Consider the following 18,795-nt stretch of genomic DNA (forward strand, 5'->3'; position numbering starts at 1 on the left):
TTTTGGAACTTTTTTAAATTCAAGGACATATTCTCAAAACACACACTCACTGTTTCAAATGACAGAATAAATTGAGCTTGGACTCCATTTGGATTTAATTGGGAAACAAGAGAGTTATTTGGGAGATGCTAATCTTCTTGCTAACTATATAAAAGATGTAGGGGTAGAAGGACCCAATAGAACACTGTGTGGTCACCAAAGTTTGCCATTTTCTCTTTTCTCCTGGATCAGACACATCAAATCAGAACATATGCTAGGATTAAAAATATGTAAATATATATGACAATATGATATCTATGATCTCAACTAGAGACTCATTCTGAAATACATGAACAACTTTCAAGAGTCTTTCTTCATCTGGATAATAGCATGATGGGTAGAAGTTTGTGGAGAAAAAGTTTTTTCAACGTTATTTTTTTTATTTCCAATTTAACAGAGTCCTGGAAATGACACAGTGGACCTTTCCTTTAGGTTGTTTTTTTTTATCAACTGCAATATCTGTCACTAAAACTGATTAAGTCTCTGAAAAACTGTGGCTATAAAGAATTAAAAATAGAACCTTCTTAATCCCCACCATACAAATGACTGTTAGGTTAATGTCATCCTATGCCTTCAGAACTCTACCATCTAATAGCTTTGTACTAGTACTAGATAAAAACCATTAAGGGAAATAGCATGCAGATTACTGCTCTTAGTATTTAATAGTATATTGGATTCTTCATGTTTGTTTGCATTTGTTTAGAATAAGTATCTTAGGGAAAATTAAGTTCTAAGCTGAGGCTAGTATATGGAATCCCAGAAAGGGCTTTTGGGGACAGTTTAACTTTTGTGTGTGTGTTTGTGACAATAGATACTTGGGTATACCATTCTCTAATGCAAAAGGCATTGGCAATGCTTTCTATTCTGATATTTGGCTAATGTAAAAAATGTGATTAGTAGTTTAATGATAATAGCTTAAATTTTTTTTTAAAAGTGTGAGGCTCCTGTCTGGCAGTGTCAAGCACTGGCTTCATCAGCTTCCTCTGAGGCCCAAGGAAACAAATATAAAAATCCAGGATTGGCTCAGTTGGGACATTTCTGACTTTTGAGCTGAGCCAAGGACTCTGTATACCTCCAGGCAAGGTTATGAAGAAGAAAAGCGAAATTACAAACAAGGCGACAATGAAAGGACTGACTCACCCCCCCCGTAATGACATTTACATAGATGGGCAACACAGTAAAACCTGATTCACAAGGAATATAGAGTTATACATCCTGACATCTGTATCGTCTCCACAATTTCTGAAGCACTTTACCATATTTTGTTCCATTGAATAATGTTTGTGAAACAAAAGGGACAGAAAGATGGAATCTTAATGAATAGGCCTCCTGGGTTATTTCTTGTGTACATAACATAAAACCATATTATGCATATGATAGCATTTCACTTTTGTAGCCTACAGGAGAAGAGCAATTTCATTGGATCACATCCTACAAAACATATACTTTGATGAGGTATAACTGGGCTTACATTTTAGGGTATTAGTAATAGAAAATAGGTCACGCTACCCGCATGAATGCCTGATGCTTCCTGCAGTTTTTGGTAATATTGGATACGTTGATGCTTCCTGAAATCACATCAGATGTTCCATTAGAAGAAAAGTAAAATCTTGATGGGGTCTCGGCTTTTCTGTTCACATCCAGGCTCACATTATAAAACAAAACTGCAATATCAAAGAAAGAATACTTATGAGCCATCAATCCTCCAAAAATAATATCAAGGAATCTGTAAGCTTCATTATTACTATCACTAATAATTCTAATTAATGTTACCCTGAATATTATAAATATCTTCCATCCTTCATCAAATGGACTTTTGAAAACACTTGGAATTTAAGAGAAATAGTTAAAAGGCCTACTCAAAATTTACATATTGTTTCATTAAAAATGGTGACTGATCACAAATTATGTTAAGCAAAGCATAGTAGATATGCATCTACAAATCAAAGAGGGTTCAACTATCCTAAGAAAAATCTACTTTAATATCAAAAAATTTCAGGTAAAATTTAAACAAAAAGAAATATTAAATGAGTAAAATATATTTTTCTATTAATTTCTACTAGGCCAGACATGCCCTATAGAAATAACAAGTTTTGTGAACTGTAAAAGAGATCTATCCTTATCTTTCCAAACTAAGTAAATCATCCTCTTGAGTGGAAATCTACAGTACCATTTAATGCACTTGAGTCATCATTCCCTCCAGGGAATCTGAAAAAAATTAACACATTTTCCAAAACGCTAGTTTATATTTGGGGAGTAACCTAATCATCCCACTCACTTTTTCCAAGAACTGATATGTACCAAAGTAGGTACACAACAAACATTTACTCCCATCAATTACCAGAGAGCTACATCTTCTTTCTTTCCTATTTAGAACACAAAAACAATCATGTCAGTTCATTCTAGTTATAACAACAGAGGCCAAGTACTTCTGGGCAAAAACTAAAGTTTGCAAATTTAAGTTTAGTGGAAGCTTTTTTAGGTAAACAAGACTATGAACCAATTCATCAAATGTAATAAGATAGCAGGCAAGAAGGGAATGAAGAAAGTAGAACAAACTGCTACCAGTAAGACATAAAAAGTGCTAGTTTTATTCAAGGTATCTCCCTCAGGCATGGTCTCCCTGAGAGCCCTTCTCAAACAATTACAAAAAGATAGTTATGTGGCAATGTGGGAGTAATATATGAGATCTGGGGGTAGCATTTGGGACCATAAAAGCAGGGTACAAAAGAAAGAAAGAACTGTCACAAAAGAAAAAAATCAAATATGGTGAGCCAGAATCTAACTTCACTTTCACTGGCTTTTATGGGTTGCCATGTCATTCATTCTGGGACAACCCACCCCCTCCAAATGGCAATTCTGACTACAGCTTGACAAAGAATCTGTTTTCTGTTTGTCTTGGTTTCCTCAACTATAAAATGTTTAAAATAATAGCACCTACCTTTGAAAATCAAATGAGAAAGTATTTGTAAAGCATTTAGCACAGTCCTTGGCAAATAGTAAGCAATGAACAAATATTTCCCTCATTTCTTCCTTGCTCCCTCCCTTTCCTTCCTTCCTTTCTTTTTTCTTCTTTCCTCCCTCCCTCCCTTCCTTTTTTCTTTCCTTCCTATAGCCCTTACTGAAGTTCACCCATGTTCCTGTCAGGGAAACTAGCAAGAAGTATGTAACTAGGATGTTTTCAGACAACCACTAGCATTGCATCTGATCTACCAAGAATGGGCATATATGAGAAATATGAGGATTGTTCTTGCCATATCTCATTAAAATTTAACTATGACTAATTTTTTTCTTTTGACCTTCTATGTGTTAGAAGAGGGAAAGAAGTAAGCACATAGAGTGCTTACTCCATTCCAGGTATTTTGCTTTGAAAATATTATCTTATTTAATCATCAATCTCTTTTAATATTAGCTGTATCAGTAGTGAAAGTGGGTAGTCACAGAGAAATTAGTCAGTGTTAGCTGCTCCAGGTCCTGGCTCTGCCTCTAACTTGCTATGTAGCTTTAGGCCCATCATTTCACCCTCTGGGTCTCAGTTTTCTCAATTCTGTATGTGAGAGCAAAAGAAAACACTAGATATTATCTAATTAATTACACAAAGCCATAGTATTTCTTTTTGCTCTCACATACCAAATGGTCATTTAAGCCAATCTCTGGGCTGGAATGGTAACTTTTGATTATTACTGTCAACTTTTAATTAGCTATGTGTAAACTACAAAGTTTGTGAATTATTTGTACAAACACAGGCTGACACATATACACATTACTATCCTCTATCATGTCTTCTCAAATAATTCAAACTACTTTTAATATTGGCCTAAATGTGAAATGATTAGGAATATAAATCATCAGATTTTTTGTATGAATATTAAATCATTATCTATGAAATTCATAATATATTTCAAAGTCAAGCAGAAATGATTTTTGGATTATTCACATCAGTGCTCTCCTACTACTAGTATCTATAACTTTGAACTGGCTATTTAGAATATAACTGGCTCCACTCCCAGAAGATGATTTGTTGTCATAATAAATCATTAAGAAGCAGGCTGTTCTTTATTTAAATTAGAGATTTGTTCTGAATTTACATCCCATCAAAGCTTCAATGATAAAAACAGGCTGGTCCATATCAAAACACTTCACTCCCATCTATCCATCTCTTCAGTCCAGCCCATTGGAGGCAAAATATGGCAGCCTACAACAAGTGAGCTTTGGTGACATCTTTCCATTAATAACAGACTTCCTAGATACTCTCAAAATTGGTTGATCTACAACAAATTTGTGAGAGGATCCTTCTCCTTGGGCTTCACTTAGGGAACCTTTATGGCAACCTCTTCTTCATCACCCATTTGCCTCTTAAGGACAGGGAATTTGGAGGGAAAAGATACAGATCAAGAATAATACAGTGATTAATTATCTGCTTTCAAAGGACTCTTGATACATCAGGAATGATAGTATTTAGCAAGTACTTAAGTGGCACAGTGGTAAGCAGCTATTCATGCATTAAATACTTACCAATATAGCCTGGGACCTCTCGGCCTCCGTATGAAAAGCAGAGGGTCAGGTCCATGCATACAGAAGGTTGTCCATTTTCAATACATTCAAATTTAGTTCGGTTCACTGTATCAGGATGTTTTAAAGAAGCCTCAACAATCACTACTGGTCTTGTCCTACAAAGGAAATAAGGTGAACAATTTTAATTACAGAATAATGTATAATGACTATAATATAATAATGAATAAGAATAAGAATAATGCCTTAAAAAGAACGAGTGGCAGTCATGATTTCATATACATCTCCATTTCATATACCTATACAGATAATTGTTTCATGCACTGAACCTAAATTAATACTTCACTTAAAATTCATTAAAATACTTTAATTCTGCTTGAAGACACTTCTGTAGGCATGCAATTCTGGTGAAAAATCTTCAAGTTCAATGAATTGAATTTCAGAATACCATAAAGAGCATGAAGAGGTCACAATCACTTTGCTGATTTTGAAAACTGTCTCTCATCATTTACAATTAAGGGCAATTGTCTTTAAGCACTGAAATATTATCAACCTCACCTCAGCACCACAGCAGAATCGGACCAAAAGGCACCAACTGCTACATCTGGAAGGGGGAAAAGTGGACACAGATTGGTGATCACCATTAGTCAAAAGGAACTATTTTTCAGACATAAATACTGTATAGTATAGTCGCCTTTTCACTATATCAAAACTAACAAATAATTAATTAGATGTGACATGGTAACATCTCAGAATACATCAATGTGTTTTTCTTAAATCAACTCATTTAGAGCAATCCTCATTCCTATCATGCTACATATCTGTAATACATTAAAGAACTTTTAAAATTGAATTAATATTCAACCATGGGGCTTGAAATTTCCACACAGAATTATTCTCTCTCTTGCTTCCTGGTCTCATCTTATGAATGTTTAATAACTCTTTAATATGAGTATCTGCTTCTTGGTTCTTTCAAAGCCCTCTGTTCAAATAGGACCATAAGTTCATAGATTTAGGGCTGAAAAAGTCCTTAGAAATCATCAAGTCTACATTTAATAGTTGATAAAAACTGAGGCCCAGGTAAGACAGGTGATTTTCTAAGGTCATAAACATAGTACCAGGATACAAACTTAGGTCAAAGGAACTCAGTATTGAGAATTGGAAGGGGCCTGGGAAATTTTCTAGTTCCACTGCCCCATTTTTTGGATTAAGGAAACTATGGCTTAAAGTTAAGTGACTTGCATAAAAGGAGAGAAAGAGAGAAAACCCAGGTCATCTGATCTCAAACCAATTCTCTTTCCATTGCACTAAAAGAGTTAAGACCATAAAGTTGAGGAGAAAGCTAGACTTCTTCCAGAGATGCGCAGTTATTTTGAAGAAAATATTTGCATTCTTGGAATTCAATAACAATTTTTAAGTGGGAAAAATCTTGACTAAGTTAAAGATTTCCCAGGTGTGAGTTCTGTATAATTTCATGACAGAACACCTTTCACCAACCAACTTATTTATATTTCTAAAACAAATATTTTCATTCACCTGGATATCCATTATGATCTGCATCAATGCCTCCAGATATTGATTGTCCAAACATGCGTAGGGACTGACTGATCTGAAGTCCTTCGATTCTCTGTAAAAACAGGAGAACTGCATGGGGAGATGTTTTGGAAAGCCTCATCTCCGAAAAGAAATAATGAATTAATTCTGACTCCAAGATGTCCTCTTTCCATGGTACTTTTATTGACATGAAATCTAAGAATTCTCAAATCTCATGACAGTAAAAAATGAATACTCATTCCAATAAAAATTACTTCCAAAAGTGTGAAAAGGAATAGTTTCAGAGTATAGAACACTCAACAGATGCCTTTCTGTCTTTTTTACCCCACTTCACCCCTACATGCACCCTATTAGTCACAACAGCTAAACAGAGGCAGCTAGGGACTATGAGAAGGCTCTTGATCAAATGAGATATTTGCAAAGCACTTAGCATAGTGCCTGGCAGTAAGCACTATGTAAATGTTAGCTATTATTATAATATTATCATTTTTTTACCCAAGAACTGGCTAAGAACTATCATATTTAGCTGGATTGTTTTCAACGAGAGCTGACAAAAACAATCTGTGCTAAATATGATATCTTGAAGTTAATCTTTAAGTCCTGTTTCAATTTCTAGATACTGATTTAAATTAGAGATTTTTTCTGAATTTACATCCCATCAAAGCTTCTCTGGACTATTTGCCAATTTTTTAAAATGGTCTTTTGGGTCACATGTACATATAGTAAACAAATCATTCATTTTCTTCTCATTTAATGAATTCTGTTTTGTTCAATTACACATAGATACAATTTTTGACAATTGTTTTCTGGTATTTTGTGATTAAGATTCTCTCCCTCCCTGTGCCCCATCCCAGGAAGTGAATAGTATGATTTAGCTTGTATCTTATGTACACATATTTCCATATTTCCCATGTCATGACAGAAGACACATATCACATCAATCAAAAATTCAAAATCATTCACTTTCATGTAGGGCCCTATTTGAATATTCTGCACATCAAAAAGTTCTCTTTAGTCTCAACTTCCACTTTTATATCATTATTCTTGGAGTAAGTCTTTCTTCTTGAAATTGGAGTAAGCCGCCATTTTTGGAGCCTACCTTCTTCTCATGTCCTCCATTCTTAAAAAAGCAATTATAAATATAGAGATAAAATGAGGGATTTTGAAATCTTAGTGAAAGTTTCTGCATGTTAAGTCAGTTACATGAGTACTGACTATTTCTTAATTTATAACTAAATCATATTTGAACTTGATTTTTTTGGAAATTATGTTTTTTTATCGTGCTTTATTAGCATAGGGATCTCCTGGTGAGAAAATTCTCTCCAGTATTATAGATCAGCAGCTCATCTAAAACTGAAAAGTCTCAAGAAAAGTTTTGTGGGCCACTAAACTGTTGAGTAACTTTCCCATGATCATACAAAGTTTGTATTAAAGGGAGCGCCTGAAGCAAGTCTTCCTGACTCCAAGGACAGACATCTATCCACTAAGAAAAATGCTAAATTGCCTTACTTCTTGGATGTCTAACAAAATAGTAAATGTTTCATAAGTATTTTCTTTTAACACAAGTACATATATCGCTCTGCTTTTTCTGTGAGGAACCACAATTTATCAAGAGGAACCAGAATCTAAGTAGAGGGGGTCTATTTTTTTAAAATTGTGTTGATGTAAGTGATTCAAAATCTAATAAAATGTAGATTCCTTGATGGCAGGAGTTATTTCTTCTTTTTAATCCCCAGACTCCAAAGAGTAAAGTGCCTGGCACACAGAAGGCACTTATCAAATGTTTGTTGATTGATTCATAGGCTCTACAAATATTGAATTTCTATCACTTCTCCAATAAATGGTGGGCCCATTTTATGTTTGTTTTACAAATTGACAGAACCATATAAGTCAACACAAAACAAGAATGTTAAGGATGTAAGATATCTTGGAAGTAATCTCATCCCTTAATTCTCTTATTTTACAGAGGAGACTGTAAAGCTAAAGTCACTTTGCCGAGCCTCCAGAAACAGGATTGAAACACAGGTTTTCTAATTTGATTTGATAGCTTTCCCTAGGAAGCAATTTATTCTCATTCTCTCTGACTTTCCTCTCTTTCTCTCTTCTTTCCTTTCTCATTATATTTCTTCACTTTCTCATCCCTCCTTTCTCTTCTCTTCCCTTCTCTGCTCCTCTTTCCTTCCCCTCCTCTCCTTTCTGCTCTGTTTCTTCTTCCTTCTTCTTTTATCCTTCCCTTCCCCCTAACACATTTTCTCCCTCAAGTGTAGTAATATTAATAATTTAAAGAAAATTTTTACTGCCAATGCCTTTAGGAAAAAAACCAGAAAACTTACCTGTGAAAAGGATGGTGATATCCCATCTATTCTGCCATTGTAAATATAAATAGCACCACGTAAATCATCTTCTTGAGGAGCCCCAATGGCAACATCTACAGAAGCAGTAAAAGAAACAAATATTATTAGGAAAGATAGGGGCAAAAATAACCACATAGTTATGAAATACTAGCCTGTGATTATGCTAATTTTGATGACTGACCTTTATTGAATTTTAGTTCAAACTAAAAAAAGGAATAAACATTCCCTTAGGCAAACACAGATCAAATGCCAACATGGCTTAATAATAACTTCTCCCATTCACAGAGACTCCCATTCACAGAGAGATTACAAAGTACTTTTCCTATATTATCTCATTTGATCCTAGCAAATACCCTGTAAGCAAGGTGCTATTTTTATCCCCATTTTATAGGTGAGGAAACTGAGGCTCAGAGAACCTGACCTGATCAGTCACATAGCTAGTATCTGAAGCAAAATTTGAACCTTATTCTTCCTAACTCCAAATCCAGCTCTGTCCACCATGCCATGCAATCTTTCCTAAAAAGGAAAGATTTAAAATCTATAAAATCTGTCCTAAAAGATTATATATCTTGAATCATTTAAGTAGTTAAAATGTAAATGACATAAAACAGATTTTTGCCATATAAATATCAAACTATGTTACCATAACTGAAAAATGTATTATTAAGTGGCTATGATTTGAAAATTTTCAAATTATAAATAAGAAGGGGCAGCTGGGTAGCTCAGTGGAGTGAGAGTCAGGCCTAGAGACAGGAGGTCCTAGGTTCAAACCCGGCCTCAGCCACTTCCCAGCTGTGTGACCCTGGGCAAGTCACTTGACCCCCATTGCCCACCCTTACCACTCTTCCACCTATGAGACAATACACCGAAGTACAAGGGTTTAAAAAAAAAACAATTGATGCATGGATGGAGAGAATAAGATAGAATATAACTAGCTAAAATATAAAGCAAAATCAAATTTCCTATTATACATAGGAAGCAGGCTGGGAAGAGAAAGGACTATGACTTCTCTTACTATCTATTCTTCCACAACTTCATATGTATATTAAGAAGTAAGGATCTTGGAATTATAGTGGACCTCATAGCATTACCATCAACAAAGTTCCTGAGGGGCTACATTGGGGAGAGGGAGGGTGGGAAGAGTTACCTATTTGGGAACACAAGATCCCCATAAGAGGTTTAACAGAATTTACCATTAACCTCTGCCAAGTTGGATCACTGTCTGTGATGATGCACTTCAAATCAACATCAAACACAATCAATCCAAAAATACCCCCGAATAATTTTATCATGGAATACTCCGGCTTGCCTTGTATTGGTTACCCTTAATGAGGTATGTGTGGTAGCTCAAAGTCTTAAATAGAGACTAATAAAAAAGTGGCCTTTTCTAATCAGGGAATGGCTTTCACATTACTGCATTTTTAGAAATAGAAGTGAATAGCAAATGTCTCTAAAGAACTAAAGCTCGGGAGACTGGAACAAAGAAAGGCTTGGTTTATCAACAACATAGGCAGAAATACATAGTGTTCTGAAAAATATGAACAGGAAAGACAAGATGTCCAGCAAAGATGATGTACCTAGCAGAGAGGATGTTATCAAATTTAAGATAGTTTTTCTTGAGTCCACATGTGAGTGGAGAGACATCCTGAGGAGCTGCGCGAATAGTAATACAAATACATAAACATATACACACAAAATGAGGATGAGCAAGTAGCTCATATCTATTATTGAGGACAAGTAACAATTGCATAAACTAAGGGCTCTGTTTATATTTTTATTACAAAGAGTATCTTCATTATATAGCTACTTTAAATCCCATTAAGATTCAGAAACAACTCTGGGTTCTTGAAAGCTATAAGAGATTACAAGCTCTTACAGGTTTTACCACACTGGAAAAGCTTTGAGTATGCCCCCAGTGAGAGACTACATGTCCCACCTCATCACTAGGTTGGTGAGTTTAGTAACTCAGTTCTCCAGTTTACTATTAATTTACAAAGGGCTTATGTAGGTAGGTACAGAGAAGAGCCACACCAATGAAATAAGAAATCCTTGAAATATTGAAGGATGAAGGATAATCATTTGCTTAAGTAAGGATCTTACGCCTTGAAAGCTGGTGTAAATCAATTTAAATGCTGACTTAGCCTGGATCCCTGCTGTGAAATGCTATGTGTATGGAAATTCAAGCATAGTTTTATTTATTCATGGGCACTAATGACGTCAATTAAGGCAAAACATCTTACTTAAAATAAATAAATGATGAGCCTTCAGAGAAGAAGAATAAATAAGCCTCTAATCAACAACTTTCCAAATTACTCCTTTCCTGCTGAAGGCATCATTCACTTGTAAGCTCTGACATACACATGAACAGAATCTAACTTTCTAAGAATTCTGAGATTAAGTACTGGATTTGACTGATAAATGTGTCATATTAGCTTATGGAACCTAAGGAAAAAATTTTCCGTGTCCTCTAAACATAAAAAAAGTGTTTGTCTCTTGCTAGACAGTAACATGGGGAGCCAGTGGGTCTTGAGAGAGGCTTGTTGCCAGGTACTCAGGGTCTCCAAAAGTTAAGTCCTTGCTCTATCTAAAAGGTTTCTTCTCAATACACCTTACGCCCTATCACCTTGGAATGAGTCTACAGTCTAGCTCCTGAAGACCTGGTCACATATCATCATCTGAAATGGCTAGGAATTCACCAAAGAACATGAAACTTAATGGGGCAGAAGATTAGGAAGCTTGTACCAAAGAAGACTTAGAAACCCACGAGATCCTGAACTTCAGGAAGTTCTTGTCAGAGGACAGCTCTGGAAACTGTTTACAGGTCGCCCGAACTGGGATGCGAGGGATGTGTCCTGGGTTTATTGGAGGGTCTGTGCCAACTAAGAACCACACAGTCAGTCTCTTAGAGAGCTGACAAAGTTTAAGGGGTTGGGGTCTACAATTTATAGGGTAAATGATGTAGGTAACGGGATTAGGTAAGCTTCATACAGAAACAATAAGTAATGATTTACAAGATAAGGATAACGGAAATGAGCTACAAGTTCTCATTTCTCCATGCTTTGGCCTCATTTTCTTCTCTTCATACTCTTGACCCTATGCTTAACAATTTTAACTTAACATATTATATTGTTAACTATATTCAACACATTTACCATGGAATTCCTTGCTTTTGCTCTATTTCCATCCATGTCCTGCTGAGACCCAATGTTGCATTCCTCCTACCATCTGCCTTCTTTTTTTCCAACTCCCAGCCTGATAAAGGCCATGAGATCTAGAAAGCCATATGCATCAAATATGCCCAACCAAATCTACTCAAACCTCAAATGGGAGGCAGTATGTCACAGCAGATAGAAGATACATATGGATTGATGTAGATATATATAAACATAGAGATAGTGATATAGTTAGAGATTTTATATATATATATATGTGTGTGTATATATATATATATATACACACACACACACACACACACACACATATAAAGAGAGCAACAGAAAGATAGAGAAAGAGAGGGAGATGGACACAGAGCATATTAGGGTGTGGATATATATATATATATATGTTAAAAACACATACATTTTACTTGTATATGCCATGTGATCATGGGAAGATTTCTTATCCTCTCCCATTCCCACGAGCAACACTCTAAAACTCAAAGTTACAAATGAATTTTCTTTCTGCATTTGTGGGAAAGGTTACAACAAAATGACAGATCTTGACTTACCCCACCCAATTTCTAATAGGTCCTCACTTTCACAACAAATCTTTTATTCTTCTTTGACTATTATGCTGCCCACATCAGCTGTGAACAAACCTTTCTTAACTTCATAAAGCCTTTATAATACTCTAACCCTGGCTTTCAGATAATAATGTCGTCTTCTACTTTACTAAGAAAACTGAGGTATCGGCTAGGTCTCTTTTTTCCTCAGCTTCAAAGCTCAAACTACCTTACATTTTCGAGCATCCATTCTGCTCTTTTGTTCTAGTTTTTGAGGGAGTGAGTACTTTTAATGTTCTATACACCTTCGTCTCTTTTTAGATAATTCTCTCTTAATTCTCTCTCTCTTTCCTTCTTCGCTCTCCCTCTTTCTCCCCCTCCTCACTCTTTCTGCCTCCCTCTCCCTTCCTTCTCACCCCTCTCTCTCTCCCTCTCTCTACCCTCTCTTTTTTCTCCCTCTCTCTCCCAATCCACTCACCTTCAATTTTCCCCTTTGTATTGCCTCATGTATTACCACTTAAAAAATACACTCAGATCTTCCATACTTAAAAAAGAACATTAAGTGGATTCTGCCATCCTCTTAATATATCATCTATCTTACCTCCCCTTTACCAAATGTGTCCTGGAAAGAGCTGCATATTCTCAATGCCTTCTCAGCACTCACTAATTTTCCAACCTCTCAGTATCAGCCTTCTGATACTATCTTTCTATTGTTCTTTCAGAGTTTACCAACAATCTTTTAAGTTCTAAATCCAAAAGCCTTTTCTCAGTCCTTCCAAACTCTGTTGGGTGCTAACAGTATGAACCAATCATCTCCTCCTAGATTTTCTCTCTTCCCTTCTTTTTTTGATCTCTCTTCTCTTCCTTGGTAATGTCATTAGTTCCCATGGATCTGGTTGTTATCAGAAATTATGGTTGAATATATAGATTTGAAAATTATCTGTGAAAAGAGATATTTCTTCACAAAAAATTTTCAAATAAATTTCAAATACTCAGCCATAATTTCTCACATGAACTCCAGCCCCTTAAAACCAATAGCCTGCTAAACATGTCCACATGAAGACATCAAACTTAATATATCTCTAAAATGGAACTCATCATCTTTTCCCCTAATCTTAAACCCCACCCCTAGGTTTTTCCCTCTTTCTTTTAAGGGTCCCATCCTCACAACCACTCATATTCATGAGACTGGATTTTTCCCTCTTCCCGAGTCCCCCATCAAAACAAATGCAAAACCTTGTAATCTCTCATATTTGTTCTCTTCTCTCTCTTCACAGGACAAAAGTCCTAATTCTGGGTGCCATCAACTACCATGTAGGTTACTGTAATAATTTTTGAGTGAATAACTAAAGTAAATTTATTAAGAGCTTTCTATGTGCTAAGAGCTGGGAAAAAACTGAAATAGTTCCTGCTTTTTCATAATAATAATTAAAAAAATACCTTACCTTCTGTCTTAGAATCAATACTATGTATTTGTTCCAAGGCAGAAGAGCGGTAAGGCAATGGGGGTTAAGTGACTTGCCCAGGATCGCATAGCTAGGAAGTGTCTGAGGCCAAATTTGAACCTAGGACCTCCCATCTCTAGGCCTGGCTCTCAATCCACTGAGCCACCCAGCTGCCCCCATAATAATTTCTTAATTAGTCTCCCTGCTTCCAATCTATCAGACATTTTCTAATTTATCCTTCATACAAACAGAAGATAATCTTCATAAGATCCAGGTATGACCACATGAATTTCCTCTTCAGTATAACCTTTAGTGGTTTCCTAATATCTTTAAGGTGAATTATATAAACTTCTCCTGGTTAGTGTTAAGACTCCCAACAATCTGGTTCCAATTTACCTTTCTTTCTTGCATCACATGCATTCTAGCTTTTGTATGAGCTGTCTTCAATGCACAAGATTCATTATCATCTTCTCTCTCTCTCTGAATTCCCATCTTTCTTCAAGACTCAAATCAGACACAACTTTCTCTACTTCTCCATTTAGCTTGTCTTGATTTTCTCAAGTTTTTAAAGTTCATTGTATTTAACTGTGTGTGTTGTATTTCCCTGGAAAAATATAAGCTCCTTGAGAATAGGACTTGTTTTATTTTTGTCTTTGTATCTCCCACAAGTAAAAGAGTGGCTTCTCATATAAAAAGTATTTTAAAATATCTGTTGTATTGAACTGAACTAAGCATTACATATACTAAAGCCACAGATAAATAACTGAAAACTTTTTTTGAATTTTCTTTTTTCTTCCCTCCTTTAGCTTATGTATTTACTTGAGAACAACTGTACTCAGGCTTTGTCATATAGGTCAGCCAGCACTCTACAAAATGGGCACATAATAAATATTTGAAGAAAAAATTATGAAGTACAATAATTAAGCTCCCCAAACTTCACTGTTCTGGTTTATATGACTTTCTTTAAGGTATAGCTTCAATCTCACTGAGTACAGGAGACCTTTCTGGTTCTCCCCATTCTCACTACAAGATTCCCTTCCATTTAGGTTGTACATAGTTCTACAGAGTTGTTGTTAGCATGCCATCCCCCCATTCAGAGGGTGAACTCCCTGGTGAAAGGAACCATGCTTGTACCTTTCTTTGTACTCCAATTTAATGCAGTGCCTGCCACAAAGTAAGTGTTTAATAAGTGTTTCCTGATTAATTGAAACCATACTACATTTCGAAAATAACTGAATATGGCTATGATTTGAAAATTTTCATTTAAGGTCAATTATAAAATATCAAAGTGATGATGAAGTATTCTATGGCAACAAAATCACATTCCTATATGTATATGGTACTATGTAACAAAAGCCTACCATATGACAGAAAGTCTCTACCCTTCTCCAACTCATCATCAGGTGTTCAAACCCTGGATACTAGCCAGACTAGTGTCCTCTTCAGAAAATGTCTAATTTCACTTTGCTAAGCACGACTCTCTTTACTATGCTAGTCATTAGAATTAAATCATTTGGATACAGTAAATACAGTTGATTTTCTCACTTTCTTTTTACAGAAGAGTAATTGATTTTGTAACAATTCTACTACAGAAGGCAGCCATAAAAAGCAGTAGAAGAAAAGTATAGACATTTTGACTAGAAGTCATGGATTACAGTGAGGAAAACATTAAAGGGAAAGGGCATCTTTTTTTTCCCTACTTAACCCCTCCACCCTACACACCTGCTTCAAATAGGCAATTCAAAATCCTTCCCCTTGTCACCATGGGGGAAAATAAAAGGAATAAGGAAGAGAACAAGGCATAGAGGAAATAATAAAATCCAGGTCATTCTGGGATTTTTAACCTTGTAAGAACAGTTAACTGATATGTAAGCTATTGAACAAAAAATTGGTGCATTCTGGTATAACTTTGGTGCTCATCAGCCTATAAGCCCTGTAAGGATCTAAAACACAAGTATATATTACAAGAAGAATGAGATGTGCAGAATTCTTCAGAAATTAAAGATTCAATGGAATTAAGAGGCATAAAGTAACCTGTGAAAATGCCATTTTGAATTTAATTTGGTGCCCACCTAACTGCTGAGATCCGCATTAAAAACAATTATTTGAGGAAATATCTTTTGGAATCAGCATATACTTTCTATACTTTAAAGTACTCAAAATGATCATGCTGAACGGCACAAGTTTCCCACTGTGGGGAGCCTGCTTCGAAGTCTACTGGAAGTCTCATCTCTGCTCTGTGGCCACCAGAGAAATGCACTGACCTACTCTCTCCATTCCAACATTCACTGACAAGCCCCTTTTCTTTTCTCTACCAAGGGAAAACTGGTCAGAATTGACTCAGACATCAGGATATCTGGCCCTGATAAAGAATCTTGCTGGTGATCTGGGGCATTCTTACCTTACAACCTTATTTTAATAACTGATACCCACAGATAGATAAACACAGACAAAATACATATATAATATGTATGTTTGGCTTCTGCCTAAATATATGAAAGTAGAACTAGACATCATTCTGGGGATAAGGAAGAATGAAGAGATTAAGTCTGACAGCGGGTATTTGCATATCTCTTAAGGAAAAATCTACCAATTCTAAAACGATTGTTCTCAGAACTCTAGTAAGCATTATACTTTTATTCCTGCACAAGAGTAGACGCATCCCTGCTGGATACTAAGTTCACAGAAGTACTCCCAGACCTTTTATTTAGAAAGACAAGTTATATACCAACAGGGGCAAGAAAGAACAGCTGATAGTGAGGGAGACAATAGAAAAACTGTATAAAACAAATACGAAAACTTTAATAAGCATAGCAACCTGAGTCTCTCATATAGAAGCTAACAAAGCACAATAATATTCAATTTAACAAATAACTCTGTAAGATGAAATTAGCCATGAAATATTTACTTTATCATTACCTTCAAAGCCATCATTATCAATATCCCCTAGATTTAGTATGGATTCTCCAAATCTTGCAGCATGTTTGTCACTTCCAACTAGCTCAATTTCCAATTCTTTCATTTTTCCTTCCTAGAAGGTGAAAAAAATGTCATTATAGATCCTTACTTTGCAGTTGTAATCTGATATGATTGTTTGAACATGGCTTTTTAAATCCCTAAAATCTAGAGGGAAATGCATATTGAGTTTTGCTGTCAATTTAAAAATCAATAAATTTTATTAGAGTATGTAGTTTTTAGAATTGCAGTGTGCACAAAGCATTTCAATAGGGGCTTTGGGAAAACTGCTATTATGGATGACTGTGGTTAATGAGGAGAAACTGGATCCCAAAGTAGAAATAGTAACTTGGGAGGAAGTTACCATGTCCACATATAATATGGAAGAGAAAGGCAAATATTAAAAAAAAAAACCTCTGCAAAATGATAAATTAGGGCAATGGTCAGCAACCTTTTTGGCAGTGAGCACCATAAACACCTGGGGAAGGAGGAGGATGGAGGTGGAAGGCGCTGGAATATGGGGCGGGGGCTGAAGGGCCCCCTGGGGCACATCCTGGGGCTCTGCCTGGACTGGCTGGTCAGGAGGTGGAGCCAGATATGGCTCGAGAGCCATACGTTGCTGACCCCTGAATTAGGGCATTAAGGATTAAAATTCTCTGGAGTAAGTGGGTCCTAGAGGTATAGAAAACTTTCATGAACTCATAATGCAAAAATGAAATTAATACAATGGAGGAAGAAACAGGAAAGTTTTCTAACGGCACCAGTGAAGATGACATGAAAAAAAGATATGTATAGGAGCTGGGCAAGTTAAAATAAGAGAAAGTAATCCTATAAAATATAGTTCTGGGTATTCTACACTCAAAAGAATGAAAGCCGATAGGGAATGTTATGAACAACAGGAATTTTTTAAAATAAAAACTATTTTGGGTACAAGGAAAATACCAAAGAATGAAAAGAGAATTATTATTGCAGAGGGATGGGGTAATTGGAAGAGATAATGAAATGAATGTAAAACTACTCAACCCTTTTGTCATTTCTTTTTTTTTTTTCTATCAAGGAGAACAATCTTCAACATAGGAACAATTGAACAAAAATTGTTAAGCTCTAGGTTAGAAATATATTTGCATAATTCTTGAAATCCATATTATAAAGTTGTTATCACTACTGAAATCAAACAAAATAAAGATAGATTTATTTTTAAAAATTCTCTCAAGGATTTTATTTTGACAAAATTGCACCAACAGGTCTGCAATTTCATCAGAATATATACTTCCTCTACTGACAGAAGTCAAAAGTTCTTGACAAAAACCTCCAATGATCTTTTCAGGTTACTATAAACAATAAATCGAACCAAAGAATTTAAAACCATTTTGAGAAAGATGTGTTTGGTTTCTCCTTTGTACTTCAACAGAAAGACAAAGATAATTAAATGAAAGAAGTAAATGTTTTGGGGTGAAACATACACAAAAATGATTAAGCAAACATTAATATATCATGCTCTTTCTTTAGCAAGTTCTCTCATAAGGGTTAGGGCCAATTATGCCAACCAACCAATTACCTGCACCCCACTTAAAGTAAGCAACAAAATACTTAATCAGGTGAAAACAGTTCTCAGTCGAATCAATCATAGGTTTTAGGCTAAAATAGGGAACAGCTCTTCAATTTTCCTAATAGTTCCATAAAAGATCTCAATGTAACTGCTGACTGACATTAAAAGATAACTTACTGAGCCTGAGTTGATGTAAACAAAAACTCTTCCTTCTTCCCTGATAATACTGTGCATAGGGGCACCAACAAGTAAGTCGGAGAGGCCATCGGCATTGAGATCCACTGCACAAACTGAGGCTCCAAAATATGAACCAAGCTGTACAAAGTCAAAGCAAACCTGGTTATGACAGTGATTTAAAAGCAGTATCGCCATAAAGCTCAGGATGTAAAGAAAGGAGTACATTACCTTCTTCCCCTTCATTTCATACAATATATTTAGATCTCTTGCTTCAACACTGAAGATGTATGCCTATAATTTTAAAAAAGTCAAAAAACATTCCTTAAATGATATTCACATAAGGTAAAATCCTCTTTTCATTCATCCTAGGATGCCATTTGTTTAATGAGATAATAACTAAGTTAAAAACCTGGAGTTTACCTTAAGACTGATAACCTGAGGTAAAGTAGGGTTAACTGTCCAATTGTCCAACATCTAATAATATTTTAT

General features: G+C 35.5%; 1 protein-coding gene across 1 annotated transcript in view; it reads right to left on the reverse strand.

The window, feature by feature from the left end:
• ITGA4 (integrin subunit alpha 4) overlaps window positions 1–18,795 on the reverse strand; it is an 88,384-nt gene that overhangs the window by 35,232 nt on the left and 34,357 nt on the right. The window contains exons 8-15 of the mRNA XM_044666475.1: window positions 18,535–18,597; window positions 18,307–18,444; window positions 16,545–16,656; window positions 8,439–8,533; window positions 6,088–6,178; window positions 5,110–5,155; window positions 4,555–4,709; window positions 1,549–1,703 (exon numbers count right to left, since the gene is read on the reverse strand). Coding sequence (XP_044522410.1) covers window positions 1,549–1,703; window positions 4,555–4,709; window positions 5,110–5,155; window positions 6,088–6,178; window positions 8,439–8,533; window positions 16,545–16,656; window positions 18,307–18,444; window positions 18,535–18,597 — 855 coding nt within the window. The remainder of the gene's footprint in view (window positions 1–1,548; window positions 1,704–4,554; window positions 4,710–5,109; window positions 5,156–6,087; window positions 6,179–8,438; window positions 8,534–16,544; window positions 16,657–18,306; window positions 18,445–18,534; window positions 18,598–18,795) is intronic.

The sequence above is a fragment of the Gracilinanus agilis genome, chromosome 3 (genome assembly GCF_016433145.1).
Source record: "Gracilinanus agilis isolate LMUSP501 chromosome 3, AgileGrace, whole genome shotgun sequence".
Lineage (NCBI taxonomy): Eukaryota > Metazoa > Chordata > Mammalia > Didelphimorphia > Didelphidae > Gracilinanus > Gracilinanus agilis.